The sequence below is a fragment of the Panthera leo genome, chromosome F2, assembly GCF_018350215.1.
Source record: "Panthera leo isolate Ple1 chromosome F2, P.leo_Ple1_pat1.1, whole genome shotgun sequence".
In the NCBI taxonomy this organism is placed as follows: domain Eukaryota; kingdom Metazoa; phylum Chordata; class Mammalia; order Carnivora; family Felidae; genus Panthera; species Panthera leo.
Window position 1 is genome coordinate 67,701,107 of NC_056695.1, and position 15,954 is coordinate 67,717,060.

Genomic DNA, 15,954 nt, shown 5'->3' on the forward strand with positions numbered 1-15,954 from the left:
AATACTGATGCCCGTGTGGTGGTATTAGGAAGTGGGGCCTTTGAGAGGTGCTTAGGTCTTGAGGGTAGAGCCCTCATGAATGGGATTAGTGCCTTTGGTAAAAGAGGCTCTTCAAGCTCCCTTGCACCTTCGACCTGTGAAGAGGAAGACTGAGAAGGCCTGGGGGCTATGAACCAGGAAGAGGGCCTTCAGAATGCAACCCAGCTGGCACCTTGATCTTGGACTTGCCAGCCTCCGGAACTGAGAGATAAATTGCTGTGGTTTATAAGCCACCCAGTCTGGTGTCTTATTACAGCAGCCCGAATGGCCTAAGACAAGGTCTGTTAGGGGAGGCAAAATAACATGCTTGGGAAGAACTCAAGAAACCTCGTTTTAAACTTCCTTGGTAACGATACGTTCAGGGAACAAAAAGATTATTCTTACTGGGGAAGACTCCCAAGTGGAGGTTGATTTAAACCTGGGTTTCTCAACCACTGCGTGATTGACATTTTTGTCCTGATGATTCTTTGGGGTCTCGCAGGTGGAGGCGGGTTGCCGTCCTGTGAGTTAATGTGCTTAGCTGTACATAGTGGTAGAAGTAGGGAAAAGTGCGTCTACGCCATCTGTCCTCTCCATCCATTCTCTTTGCTTCTCAGTCTGAATCTTTGCCCTGGAAATACTCCAGCATTACAGAAGGAAGTTTTCCCCAGCTCTGTGCAAGTGTAAAGTTTCATTCGCGTAATGTGAATTTTGCACGCACATCATAAGGATAGCTACCATGTGCTAGATACTTCCCATTTATCCTGGATTATATTATTCCCTGTATACACTGTGTGTTTTTGTCAGCTCCCGCTGCTATTGAAAAATAGCATAGACTGGTGGCTTAAACAATAGAAATTCATTTCTCACAGTTTTGGAGACTAGAAGCTGGAGATTGGGGCACTGGCATGGTTGGATACTGGTAAGGACCCTCCTAGTTCACAGTAGGCCACCTTCTTGTTATATCCTTACAAGGTGAAGAGAGAGAGAGAGAGAGAGAGAACTCTGGTGTCTCCTCTTCTTCTAATAAGGACACTGATCCCTTCTTGAGGGCTCTACCCTCAGGGTGTCTAAACCTAATTACCTCCCAAAGGCCTCATCTCAAAATACCATCACCATGGAGGTTAGGCTCTCAACATACAAGTTTGGCGGGGGTCGAGATGCAGTTATTTCAGTGTTCTCCGTACTTGTTTGATTCTAAGAATTATCTGGGGTTATTCATAAAAATACTGGTTTCCTAGAGTATCCACTAGGGACTCTGATTTAGTAGGTCTGAGAGAGTACCTGTATATAAATCTATATTTCTTTTTAAATTTTTTTGTTTATTTATTTTTGAGAGAGAGAGAAAGACAGAGTGTGAGTGGGGGAGGGGCAGAGAGAGAGGGAGACACAGAATCCGAAGCAGGCTCCAGGCTCTGAGCTGTCAGCACAGAGCCCGACATGGGGCTGGAACTCATGAACCACGAGATCATGACCTGAGCTGGAGTCGGATGCTCAACTGACTGAACCACCCAGGTGTCCCAAATCTATGTTTTTGAGAACCATGTCAACTGATTCTTAAGATCAGACAAGTTTTAGAAAACTACAACATTTGGTTTCAATAATGCTGTGAGATAGATAATTTCCTTCAGACTGAAGATAGAGAAGGTAAGCAACTAAACCAGGGTTGTGAAGTTTTAAGTAGCATGGATGGGACAGAATTTTCAGGCATCTCTGCCCATTGTCCATTCTTGTAAGCACTATTCTGTACTGTTGCTTACAGTGTCATAATGATGAAGTTGATGGTAATATTTGCTTCCACTTTTAAAGATTTATCTGGTGGGCATTATTTTCAGTGTTTTATTATACACCTTAACTCATTCAGTTCTCACAGGAATCCTTGAGCTAGGCCCTGGATGATTCCTATTTTAGGAGGGGGAAAAATGAAACACTGAGAGGTTAAGTAATTCGCCTGAAGTCATTCAGTTACTCAAATGGCAGAATCCGGCTCTTAACTGAGGTAGTCTGGTTCTAGAGGCTACATGCTTGACCACTACTCCATATGGCCTCCATATTTTGCTCTATAATGTAGAAAAATTCTGCTTTTACTGACAGAGTCTGGGATCTTACCAAGTCTATAAATCTGTTAGAACCAGAGGACTGTCAGGAATTTGTACGGTATCTATATATATACATTTTTAAATTTATATTTAATATATTATGGTTTTCAGAATTCAATATGCATATATGTCAGATAAGTTAACAACTACAGATTTTGGAGTTCTCTGTATTAAACTATTTTACTTTTACTACTATCAGTTTTTAGAAAAATGCATCAGATGAATAGTCTACTTTGTCTAACCCCTTTATGTTTTAGGTTTCATAAAACTATGCTGTTGTTGAATTCTTCAGAGAACCAAAGAATGTTTTAAAAGAGGGTATTCTCCCTCCTTTGAAAAACGAAGACCCTTTCCCCTTGTATTGAGTGCATCTGTGTTTGGTGGCCCAGATGACAGCACAATGCTTTAGTGTCCCCTCCAGGGATGGAGAATGTTCGTAATAGTGTGGCACTTGTGGGATATTAGATACATTCATATGGATGTTTATAGCAGTTTTATTTTCTTATGCAGTTATTATTCTGACCCTTAAATCTTATTTTATTGTGTTTGAAAACTTAGGCAATAATTTCAAGATGCCCGGACGTTCGAGTTCAAGTTCAGGCTCAACTGGTTTTATATCCTTCAGTGGTATAGAATCTGCTCTCTCCACTTTGAAAAACTTCCAATCCTGTATCAGCTCTGGAATGGACACAGCTTCTAGTGTTGCCTTGGATCTTGTGGAAACTCAGAGTAAGTAACAATTAAAACTTATCTCTTTTGTGTTTACTTTGAGATAACCTGGTGTGGAGGCATTCTAGGGCTATGAGATACTGCTCACCTTTTGAGTGTTCTTGGGGCAATCACTTAATCCCTCTGGGCATCTGTTTTCTCATTGTGTTCTAAGTACCGCATAACAATGTACTGAGAATTAAATGAGATTGACTTATTCATGTTTTTTCAAATAGTTCTATGCTAGAAGAAACTGCACTAGAAATTTACAGGTGAAAACAGGAAGGTTCCTGTCCTCAAAGATCATTCAATCTAAAGTATGTGACATTTGTGAACTGTAGGGGACGCAAATGCATTATAATAAAGTTATTTTGCAGGAGTTTAAGTCTTCGTGCTTGATAGACTAAGCTTATGCTAGGGGTACCAGCTAGGAAGGCCTCTACCAAAATAGGAGAGTTCAGCTTTGATGAACATTTTTCAATCAGAAGATTTAGAAAGATGTTATTTGCTTTCTTTGGATTAGGGTTGTTTTTATTTTATGTTATATACAGAGCAGGGGAGCAACAGATTTTTGTTTGTTTTCAATATCGCTAGTTTTTAGCGATTTGATTGTGATGTGCCTTTGCATGATTTTCTTTGTTTATTGTGTCTAGTGTTCTTGAAGCTTTATGGATTCGTGGGCTTATAGTTTTGATTAAATTAAGAAAAAATTTTGCCACCATCTCTTCAAATAGTTTTTGTGTCCCTCCCCTCCCTTCCCCTTCTGGAACTCTAATTACACGTGTATTGGACAGCTTGATAGTGTCCCGTAAGTCACTGAGGCTAGTTGATTCTTTTCAGGTCTTTTTCTGTCTGGCTTCAGCTCAAAGTGCCTGTTGCTGTGTCTTCAAGTTCATTGGTTTTGTCTTCTGCAGTGTCTACTCTTGTTAATTCTGCGCAGTGAATTTTAAATTTCAGATACCGGATTTTTCATCTCTGGACATAAAAAAGAATTAAATGGAATCTTATTTCTGTCTTCTATCTCTCTTCATTATGTTCATGTTTTTCTCTATATTCTTGAATATACTGAACATATTTATAATACCTGATTTAACATCCTTATCTGCTAATTCTGTCTTCTCTTGTCTATTGCTGCTTCTTCACGTGGACATTGTGAGCGCTATGTTGCTAAGTGTTTGGATTTTGTTGTCTTCCAGTAAAAAATTATGGCATTTGTTTTGGCAGGCATCAAAGTAATTTGTGGAGTAGGCTAATCCTTTCCAGGTTAACTAAACTTTGTCAGTGCAGGTCAAGTTGGTGTAGATTTATCTTAGGGCCAATTTTGCCTTGTTACAAAGCTTGGCCTTCCTGAGTCTCTGTTGATTGCCCGGAGGGTTCAGTGAGATAACTCCACTCCACTGGATGCAATTTGAAGCTCTTCCCATCCTGTGTGAATTCTGGGAATTGATCACTGTATAGCTCCCAGCACTTTTTTCTTAGTAGTTTAGTATTGAGGGGATCTCTGCAGATTCCTCGAGTGCTTTCTGTGCATAGCTCTCTCCTAGTGCTGTCTTGAAAACCCCTGTTGTCTTAGCCTCCCTGAACTCTAGTCTCTGTCTGTCCTTAGTCCTTGAAGATTTGCATTCCCTGCTTGGATTCCTCCTCTCTTGTGCAGGGAGGAGGGCAACTGCGTGACTTACCTAACTTGTTTTTCGCTTTCTGCAGGACTCAGTTCTGCCCTGCCTATTGCCCCACTCACTGTCTGAGAGCAGCTGTCAGTTTTTATTTCATCCAGCTCTCTAGTCGTTGACTGCAGGGGGGCCAACTCCACACCAGTTCATTCATGGCCAGCAGCAGAAATCACCCATAATTTTTAGTGGGTAGCCTTCTAAAGTTCTTAACCTTGACTTGAAGTCTAACTTGGATAAAAGTCATAATAAAATCTTCAGCCATAAGAGAGAAGAGCAGTTGACTATGTTGGAGAGCAGTGACTGGATTGGAACAAATTGAAGTACAGAAGAGCATGTGGGAAAGTCCATGAATTATCTTTGTAACAGAAATGCTCCCTTTCTTCGCCTCTAAGATTAGCACCCTTTCTGTTTCCCTTCTGGGTTGCCCAATTTCCTCACAAATTAGAATGAACTTTGTTAAAAGAGATGTTAGTGATCACTGAGGTACCATTTTCTCACTCCGCACTGCAATTCTCTTGTTGGTAAGGGGGATTCTTGTTCCCAAGAACTTGGAGGGAACTGATGTGTATTGTTTTGTTTCCTGTTGGTTGCATTTTCCTATACCAGGTGGTTGACCCTGTTCAACTTCTAGCTCATTTGAAGTGATCACCTTTCCCTGTGCTATGTTATAGGATGTGTATCTAGGCAATTGACTTTTACTGTTGCCATGTCTACTCCTTTTTTCTCCAAGTGTGTTGGTTATTCTGGGAATACTTTCTTTTTTTTTTTTTTTTAATTAAAAAAAATGTTTAAGTTTATTTATTTTGAGAGGGACAGAGAGAGAGGGAGACAGAGAATCCCAAGCAGACATCACTGTCGACGCAGAGCCCGACACGGGCCTTGAACCCCTGAAATCGTGAGACCATGACCTGAGCCGAAACCAAGAGTTGATGCTCAACTGACTGAGCCACCCAGGTGCCCCTGGGAATACTTTCTTTCTTAGTTGGGAAATGAAATTTCTTACATTAGGAGATTTTTCAGGTAGCTGGGGCTTATTTTTCGGATTTTTAAATTTATTGTGTACTCTTCTGCTTTCTTAGGCAGAAGTACTAACTTAATTTATCAAAAGTGTTGTTAATATCATCTTTGAGCTGTTGAATTCTCATAAGCCCTTTAAGTTTAGTTAAATAAAATTGAGGAATGGCCCTGTTCTTTTTTTTTTTTTTTAAGTTTATTTATTTTGAGAGAGAATGAGAGAGTGCATGCACGTGCACTCAAGCTCGTGACCAGTGTGGGGAGGGACAGAGAGAAGAGAGGACCGTAGGCAGGCTCCGTGCTATCCCTGCAGAGCCACACGCTGGGCTCGATCTTAGGAACCACGAGATCATGACCTGAGCCGATATCAAGAGTCAGACACTCAACCGACTGAGCCACTCAGGTGCCCCTAGGAATGGCCCTTCGAAAACGTTAATGTACCTCAGGTTGTGTCCTCTCTCCTCTCTGCCAGGAAAGGAAGGGTTTGAAAAGAAGGAAAAAAGAGTTTTGTCAGAAACTCATACTGTTACAGGCAGTTGCTCTTAAAATGTGAGAATTAAATAGTTGGTCTCTGTACATATCTAAATTAATATTTTAAAAGTGCAAAATCAAAACTAATCAGTAGAGCAAGTCTTTGAAATTCCTTTATGTGCTTATGCTGCCTCTGTTAACGTCTTTGATGTCACCTGTCACATGAGAGGCCTGGGTTTGCAAGACTTGCTTTTCAGAGTTGATTTTTTTCCTCCTAAGTGATAGTTTTGCAGTTACCCACAGAGTAAGGGATGGCACTTAATTGTGACTGTGTGGACCACAGTCATACTGATCCATTTTTTTTTTTTACTTCAAATATATAATTCTTTAATTTTGAGTAAATATTAAAATTCAGGGTTCTTTTTTTTCCAAAGGAGGGCATAATATAAAGCTGAATTTAAAGAAATGCATACTTGTAAATAAATTTTTGGACTGCTTTTACTGAATCCTAGGTGTTTTAAGTTGCTGTATGAGAAATTAAATAAGTTCTCTAAGATCTAAATAGAAAATAAACAATTTAGCAAGGCTTCATTAGATCCGCTTTTCTCCTGATTACTTTATAACATAATTGCACAAAGCAGATGTATGCAGTGAGCTTTTCTGTGGCATCTATTCTCATTAGGGTAGCTGACTCTTAATTTAAAAATCAGCGGTAGTCTACCTCCTTGGCTTTTCATGTGTTCCCAGGTAAGCTCCGCCCCCACTTAAAATGCAGTAACATGCCATATCCCGACATCCTGAAACCAGTTAATGTTTTCTCTTTGTCTCATGGTTGTTGTTGTTTTTCGTATTTATATTGTATTTTGCTGTGTTAATATGTCTGATCTTCCCTTTGAACCTGGTCTCCTTGGGGCAGAGACCCCAGGGTGCTCATCGGACGTTTTCAGAGGTTGGGACTTAATTTGATGTTTGTCAGGTGTTGAGTGTGTATGAATTACATAATAAGTATCTTTGAAGACTGTTCTCCAAATACAGTTATTTGAATCCACTATGTAGAAAATTAAGTTGTTTTCAAAAATTAGAAATTGTGCGTTTTAATTTGTAAACCTAGTTTTTTAAGGCTTTGCATTTAATTTTTGTGTAAGAACTAATTCAGTGCGTCAGAACCACTTAGAGAGCTTGTTAAAGCACAGATTGCTCAGCCCCACCATCAGAGTTTCAGTAGGTCTGGATGAGCCCAAGAATTTGCATTTCTAACAAGTTACCAGGTGATGCTGATGTTGACGCTGCTGGTCCATGGACCTTACTTTGAGAACCTGGTGTAATCATCATTTCCTAGTTGGCAGGAAACTTCCACCACTAGGTGGCACCAGAATACTTCTGATGAGGTAGCCTTTGGCCTTAACGATGGGTTTGTTGACCGCGGAGTTCAAGATTGTGCAAAAGGTAAAATCGCTGAATTGTTGGCATTTTGTAGCTTAGAGCCTGAGTTATTCCATCTATCTGAGAAAACAAACATGCTGCCTGTATCAGACCAGAGAAACTATAGGGCTATTAAGGTTACATTTTAAGATGAACTCTTCCAGGAAGGAGGAATAACCGCACATTTCCACTAGCTTCGTTTTCAATCACGCAGGCTATTCATTTGCCAGTGATAGATGTTGACCCTGTCATAAGACAGAAACATACACTGCCGCTTTGTTATTTATTACTCTGAGTTATCAGATCTTGATTTTTGTTGTTGATTTCATTTAAAAACCACTCTTAAAAAGGTTTACATGTTCCGTTCACAAAAATATGTCATTTTGTCCTTCTACTAGAGGGCCAGTAGTGTTTGGGCGGTTTTAGGAGGTTAAAAAGTGTGAAGTGTGCTTTCCTTTCCCAACTGGCTTCCTCAGTCAGAAAGTTGAGTAGTTTCCTTTTTGAGCTGGGGAGAGGAAGGTTTGAGCAGTTTGCCTCACCTCACCTCTTGTCGCTGTGTATTCCCACCACATAAACTTCCAACCATCCCAACACCTCCAGGTTTTCTTTCTTCCACTGGCTGTAACGACTTGAAGGTTTGCATGGTTTCTCCGCACGATGGAATGTGTGGAAATCACTGCTTCTGTGCTCTCCTGTTTGCTAAGCTCTCCTGTTTGCTAAGCTCTCCTGTTTACAATGGGATGTCACTTTCTGAAATAGTAAATGAGTCATATTTTAGTTTTTGAAACAGAATATGTATAGTATCTGAATACCGCCTGGGTTCTTCTAGACTCTTAATAATCTTTCCGTTGATTCTAGTTATTTATATTTGGAGCAAAGGCATGAGTTAGGTTTCGGTGACCTAATAGGGTATGAAAATGACTAATGCAGAAAAAACGGAGTTGGAATCACTTGATCAGATTTAAAAATTAGACTAGCACTTTATCATGTTATCTTTGATCGTTGGAAAGAATTAAGACTAGTTTCATGTTAGGCAAAGATGACAACTCCAGACAGAAGAACAGACTTCAGGATCGATTTTGAAACAGCAGTTTCCTTTTTAGAAAATAAAATTTTGTCTGGTGGTAAGCAGAAAGGAGCTTTTATTAGGTTGGTGATTAACAGTTGAAACCAATTTGATCATTTTAGAGAAGATTGGTATCATTCAGGCCTATTTCTCCTTCGGTCTGTACTTTGAAACTGAGGTTATATGTTCTTGTGCATAAGTGTGAAGCATTATCTGTATATTACAGCACCGTCCAATAAAAATACAGTGTGAGCCACATGTGCAATTTAAGCTTTTCTATTATCCTCATCATAAAAGGTAAGAGGAGAAACGAATTTTAGTAATATTTTATTTAATCCCATGTGTATAAAATATTATTTCAATATGTAATTAATATAAAAGTGGAGTTATTTTTACATTTTTTTTGGTACCAGGTTCAAACTCCTTCAGTCCATCTCCATCTGGACCAGCCACGTTTCATATGCTGCTTAATAGCCACACGTGGCAGGTGGCTACGATGATGGACAGCAGCGGTTATATAAGTTATTTCATTTTTCAGTGGCTATCAGAGGACGGCAAGAATGTGTAAGGGTAGTTACATCAACTAGTTTTGCAGCTTTTTAGCAGTTTTGGTGACTATTCAAATCAAACCAGTTGGCAAGATGAGACCATACTATTTACTGATGTGCGTGTGTGTGTGTGTGTGTGTGTAGTTGTTACTCCTCTACCACTGGTGGGATTGTCATTTTAAGTTTTTCCCCAAATTGTTTAGCCAGCTTAAAATTACTTCTGGGGATCTTATTAATATTTGGTTCCGTTTGAAATGTCATATGCTGATTTGACTCCACACCTACAGTACTTTGATATTTTGTAGCTAATGTGGTAAATAAATTAGTTTCTTAGGATATTGGGCAACCCAGAAGGCTCCAGCCTCTTAACTTCTGCAGCCAGAATACTCTAGTCGCTGTAAATAATTAGGCCAGTCAGCAGTTGACCTTGGAAATGCTAATTTGTTTGTCCCTGGGTGCTGCAAAAGCGGGCTTTCCTTTTCCCTCCCAGGATGGGAGTTAAAACCTTGTTTGGGGAAGTTCTAAGGCACTTGGGGTCAGCTCCTCACACACCTGCTTTGTGCTCATTTTTGCATTGGGACCGAGTTAAAAGAGGAGTATTCCTTGCAGGAATTTCTTTGAAGGCCTCGTGGAGTTATGTTTTAATGGACTTTGAGAGCAAATTTATTTACCTTTGGATCTGCCCTTCTTCCTAGCACCATTCGCCTTAGTGATGGTTGATTATAAGGATTTCATCACTATTTCATTATATTTCTTAAATTTATTGAAAAAGGACATGGAAGCCATCTTTTATCCCTTCGATTTAGTATTTAATCAGTGCTGTTGTAGCGTCAGATCCAGAAGAAGGTAGCTAAAAAAAGAAAGTAGAAAGAAATGTTAGTTGGAAAAGTTACACCCACTGAGAAGTTATAGGCAGTATTTGGTAGATAGAGGAGAGAGAAAATTTATGAAATCCAGAGTTTCTGTCTCTAAACTGGTGGTGGCAGCAGTGGTGGCTTTTACTTTAAGACAAAGATGTAGGTTTCCTTTTCTTTGGGGCAGTGCTCAGGCGAAGTAATTTTCCCTCTTTACTGTACAATACTGGTTCAGAACATTTGTTTGAGCTTACTTTTCACTCTTCCTAGATAATTGTTAGCACTTTATGTTGATCGGTCACCAATTGTTTATTGGCCCATGCCCTCAAGAAGCTAATAATTGAGTTAGCGGATAAGACAAGTACGTCTGAAGATACAGGAAAACTTCATAGTAGTAAATGTCTGTTCTAAATGAGATTGAGTCTTTCTGTCCTCTTCATGACTTTTTACGTTCTGACCTAGCAGCCTGATTTTATATCCAGTAGGCACACGTGTTTTCAGACTGTGCATATTGGGCAATTTAACAATAGTGAACACAGTGCTTTTTGTGTGGCAGCCATGCTCTAAATGCCTCATAGGTATTCGTTTAATCTTCACAGCCGTGCTCTCGGGTAGGTAGGTAACATAGTCACTTTAACATAGGAGTACACTGAGCCTTGAGGTTGAGGAAGGACTGGGTACCATTCTCTCACAATAACCTATTTCAGATTGGAAATAACACATTTTACTTATTTACTCTTTGCATATTCTCAATCTGTTGTCCTTGTAAGTGTCACTTTCCCCTTCTCAATTGCAGCAAGCTTTGAGATAAGTCCCCTTATCTAGTCAAGTATTGCTTATGCCTGTGCTTATTATAGAGCCAGCCCGTTTGCTGGCCTCTATCACCATTGTACCTGAAGATGAGAGCTTCTCATTAAAAACAGTTTGGAGAGTCCATTCTGTGCCAATTTTTGACTTAGAAGGTTCCCTTGCTGAACTTACAAAAAAAAGTTTTCCCTAGGACTATATTTATAAATCTCAATTACCATGTTGTAGATCATCCTTGTTTGATCGTGTCTCTAGCCATGACCAAAGCATCTGGCATTTACTCTCTGCAAATAGTAGCTATTAATTTCTATGCCCGTTTTAAACCAGAGAGCATAGTGTACAAGAATGTTCATGATGTCACCGGCTACACCCCTCTGTACACCCTGTCAGAGAGACTGGATTTAGTTCTACCAGGGTGTGCTGTCAGGCCTCCTTGCCTGTGTTCACATGACTTCCTCTCCCTAGAATGCTCTCTCTCCCTATTGACTGATTGAAGGGCACCCATTCTCTTTCAAGGCCAAGCTTAAGTATTATCTTTTTTTCTACAGATAATTCTTCTCCCACCTAGACCATACTGAGTTTCCTCTGAGTTGGCCATGCCTTCATCCATCACAACAATAGAGTACTTCTTTGCACTTAATTGTTTATAAAATCTATATTCCTACCACTAGATACAGGAGTTTGAAAAAGTCAGTTAATAACATCCTGTTTCCCAACCAGGTTTTGGCTTTCTGTCTGTGTTGCAGCTGTCCAGTTCTGCTGTAAATAATCTATAAAGGCTATACTTGACTGACCCCCGGTCTAGACCAAAGTCTTCCTGTTCATATATATACATACACACATATACATGGCAAAGAATGGGTTGAATATAATGTGTAAAGTCTATGCTGACCCCTGGTCTAGACAAAAGTCCTTCTGTGATAGTCTCTATTCATATATGTATATAAGGTGAAGAATGGGTTAAATTTTGCACAATCAAAACACAAAGTGATATCTGAAAAGGGATTGTGGAGAGGATAGCAGAAATGTTCTTACAAATAACTTTTCCCTGTCTAACTCATTAAATTACTGGTAGAAAATAACTTCTGATTTCACATAAGAGTATAATGTGAGCTTTAAGAGCTTCTATATCAAGCTTCTGTATCATGTGAAAAATCCTACTTGTGAAGGTTTTCTAGTCATGTAGATCCCCATCGAAGTGGATGTGCTTAATTATATTTTAATTTTCTCCTTTCCAAGAGCCATTTATGTTTTTTAAAGTTAGTTCCATGGGACGCCTGGGTGGCTCAGTCGGTTAAACGTCCGACTTCGGCTCAGGTCACGATCTCGCGGTCCGTGATTTCGAGCCCCGCGTCAGGCTCTGGGCTGATGGCTCAGAGCCTGGAGCCTACTTCTGATTCTGTGTCTCCCTCTCTCTCTCTGCGCCTCCCCCATTCATGCTCTGTCTCTCTCTGTCTCAAAAATAAATAAACGTTAAAAAAAATAAAAATAAAAAAAATAAAGTTCCACAAATTATTTACTGAGTACCTAAGTGACAAACACTATGCTAGAAATATAGAGATAGGAAGATACCCTCAACAACTTTCTAGATCTTGCTACAGATACTTTCTTTCTTAATAATCCCATGAAAATGAAGTAGACATTTGATAGAGGAGAGGGGCGAAGCTCAGAGGGGTTGAGTGATGTGTCTGAATCACAAAGTTTCGTTTGACTGGATGGTACTTACATCCAAGATAGCTTCTGCTCCGTGTATGCGCGCGTGTGCTTATGCGTGCGCGCACACACACGCACACACACACTCATTCTTGTGTATGTCATCATGTCCTCTGCCAGTCCTAATTGCCTTTGTATCTATAGGTATTAGGTCTGGTGCCATGAATAAAGAATCCCTCATTATGGGATACAGTTTTGCTGTAATGAAATTTATTTCAATTTTAGTATATGTGCTGCCGAAGCGAGCCCATGAAATTTATTTCAGCAACTTACAGTTTATCACCTTAATTCACCTTCATGGCATTTTACTCATGCTAACCTAGTTTTCTTTTTAATCCCTCCCAATCACTCTTCTAATCTCCATTAGCTCCATTATTCTTTTGTTTGGTGACTTTTTAAAAGTAACCGCTTTATTGAGATATAATTCACATACTTTATCATTCAAGTATGTAAAATGTCTAATTTAGTTGTGTCTAATATATTCACAGATACTTTATTTACTCAATTTTAGAACATTTTCATCACCTCCAAAAAAGAAATCCTGTCCCCTTTACCTGGCGGTGCCTTTCTATCCCTCCCCATTCTCATCAGCCCTAAGGAGCCACTAATCTACTCTCTTCCTCCATAGATTTACCCATTCTGGACATTGGGTGTAAATGTAATCACATAACATGTGGCCTTTGTGACTGACTTTGGTCGCTTAACATGATGTTTTCAAGGTTCATCTGTGTTATAGCGTGTACTTAACTACTTCATTCCTTTTTATGACCAAATAATATTCTACTGTATGGTTAAAACACATTTTACATATGCATTCATCAGTTGATGAACATTGGGTTATTATTAATATTATTAAGAAATATCCTATTATTAGGATATTATTAAGAAATGCTGCTGTGAACATTTGTGTGTGAGTTGGTATCTCCTTGTGGGTTTGATTTGCATTTCCCTGATGATTAGTGATGTGAAATATCTTTTCATGAACTTACTGGTGACTTGTGTATCTTCTTTGGAGAACTGTCTATTCAGATCCGGTGCTCATTTTCAAACTGAGTCATTTCTGTTTATATTTTTGAGTTGTAAGTGTTCTTTATATATTCTATGTATGAGTTTATTAACAGATCTATGATTTGCAAATTTTTTCTCCATTCTTTGGGTTTTTAAGTTTTCGTGATAGTGTTCGTTGAAGCGAAGTTTTTAATTTTGATGAAGTCCGATGATCTGCTTTTTCTTTGCTTGCTGTGCTTTTGGTATCAAACCTAAGGACCCATTTCTCAATCTGCTGCCTTGTGAATTTATCCGTTTTCTTTTCTAAGAGTTTATAGTTTTAGCCCTTACAGTTAGATCCATTTCGAGTTCATCTGTAGTTTGAATTAAGAGTCTAGTTTCAGTCTTCTGCATGTGGCTATTCAGTTGTCCCAGCACCATTCTTTCCCCTGCTGAGGGATCTTGGTGGTACCTTGCTGCACATCAGCAGACCATAGACACACAAGGGTTTATTTTTGGATTCTCAGTTCTGTTCCATGGATGGAATTCTGTTTGCTTATCTTTATGCCAATACCACCCTTTCTTAGCTGTTGCTTTGTAGGAAGTTTTGAAATCAGGAAGTATAGTCCTCAAATTTTGTTCTTCTTTTTAAAGATTGTTTGGGATATTTGGAGTCTCTTGTACCTCTGTATGAATTTTAGGATCAGTGCATCAGTTTTTTTCTACAAAGAAGCCAGCTGGGGTTTTGATAGGGTGGCATGGAATTGTAGATCAATTTGAGGAGTTATTACCATCTTAAAAATATTAAGTCTTTTGATACATGACCATGGGATTTTTTTCCACATTTATTTAGATCTTTAATCTCTTTCAGCGGTGTTTTCAGAGTATTGGTCTTACACTTCTTTTGTTAATTTATTTCAAAACATTTCATTTTTTTGATTCTATTGTAAATGTAATTTTCTTAATTACTTCTCAGATTGTTTATTGCAGTTAAATACACTTGATTTTTATGTTGATCTTCTGTCTTGCAACCTTGCTGAACTCGTTTAGTAGTTCTAACAATTTTTTTTAGTGTATACGTTAGGATTTCCTATATACAAGATCATGTCATCTGCGGATAGACATAGTTTTATTTCTTTCCAATTCGTTTGCCTTTTATTTATTTTTCTTGCCTAATTTCCCTGGCTAGAACCTGCAGTATGATGTTAAATACAAGTGGCAAGAATGGACATCCTTATCTTGTTCCCGATCTTAAGGCAGAAGCATCCAATCTTTTCATCAAGCATAATGTTTGCAAGAGAACTGCCTTCCTCCTGCAGTGTCCTTCCTGCACCCTCGACTGAGAAAGCTTAGCATAATGCTCACTGCAAGGAGAAATACTTACAGCAGTTTCATCCATTATCACGGAGTGTGTATTAAAAAGCGAATTTTGAGCCGGAAGCCAATGCAATGATTAACTGGCACAGCACACACATCAGCCAGTGGAAGAAAGCTTTCAAGGTGCTGTGAAAGAAGCCATGTTTCCGGAAACAATGGGGGGCGCCCTGGGGTTAGTAGTTCATTCTCGCTGAGGACCGTGGGGAGAAATTTCGTAGAGGAGATGTTGACAAAAAGATGAGTAAGTGTTTCTCACGGAGTGGGAAAGGCTATTTCTGAGGGCAGCAAAGGTGAGAAGAGGCATGGGTAGCCTGCTGTGGAGATCTGTGACGCGTCTGAGGCTTTACCCCCCTTGCGAGCCAACAAGTTAGCCTGCCACAGTTTCCTGGGTGCTGGCAGAAGACGGGAGACTCCCGGGCAGAGACAAAGGTCTGTCTTTCTTGTTGCACGTTAAGTAGTGGGAATATCACTTGTCCATAGGGTCGCCTTGCTGACCGCCACCCCAAGTCCTCCCGGGGGTGATCTGGAAGGGCCCAGGGTGGTACTGCAGCCTGTCTGTGTCACAGCTGAGGACCCTCCAGCTCGGGTGCCCAGATTTTTATAACGGAGAAGACACCTCCCCACCTTTTGGACCTGGAGGAAGAGACAGTATGTTTCTTACACATCCCTCTGCTCTGGAGGAACACGCTCTCTCAGTTTTCTAAAGCTTTATTCCTGATACAGACATCCTTGGAAAGATAGTCCAGAACAAAAGGGCAGTTAGTGCCTCTGCTTCAAGATGTACAGAGATGCGTGGGACCCCTCAAGAACTGATTCCCAACACCTGACAGATTCAGGGAGCTTTGATTTGGGCCTTTCTGATATTCTTACCACCACATCTTGCAGGGCCAGCACTTAACCTCCATCAAGATGTAGTACATCTCTCCACGTAGCATCGCCATTTCCCTTTTGGCCAGTTAGGGCCGCACAGTGCTTTGGTTGGCTAGGCAGAGCAACTTAGGACTTTGAGAACCGGTTCTGGAATCCAAGAACCTGGGTTCAAGCTCAGCTCTGCCAGTTATTAGCATTGTGACTTTAGGTAAGCTTTGGTTTCTTCATTTGTGAAAAGGGGATAATATTGTAAAAGAGCCACTAATATCTAATGAGTATTTAACTGTGTGCCCACACACAGCTCCCTTGCACCCTCCTACCTTATTTAGG

The 15,954-nt window shown here is 39.8% G+C and overlaps 1 protein-coding gene across 2 annotated transcripts in view; it reads left to right on the forward strand.

The window, feature by feature from the left end:
• The window catches only part of NSMCE2 (NSE2 (MMS21) homolog, SMC5-SMC6 complex SUMO ligase), a 216,537-nt gene that overhangs the window by 2,438 nt on the left and 198,145 nt on the right, over positions 1 to 15,954 (forward strand). For both annotated transcript variants that reach the window (XM_042923803.1, XM_042923804.1), the window contains exon 2: positions 2,676 to 2,846. In XM_042923803.1, the coding sequence (XP_042779737.1) occupies positions 2,690 to 2,846 (157 nt within the window). In that variant the 5' untranslated portion in view covers positions 2,676 to 2,689. The remainder of the gene's footprint in view (positions 1 to 2,675; positions 2,847 to 15,954) is intronic.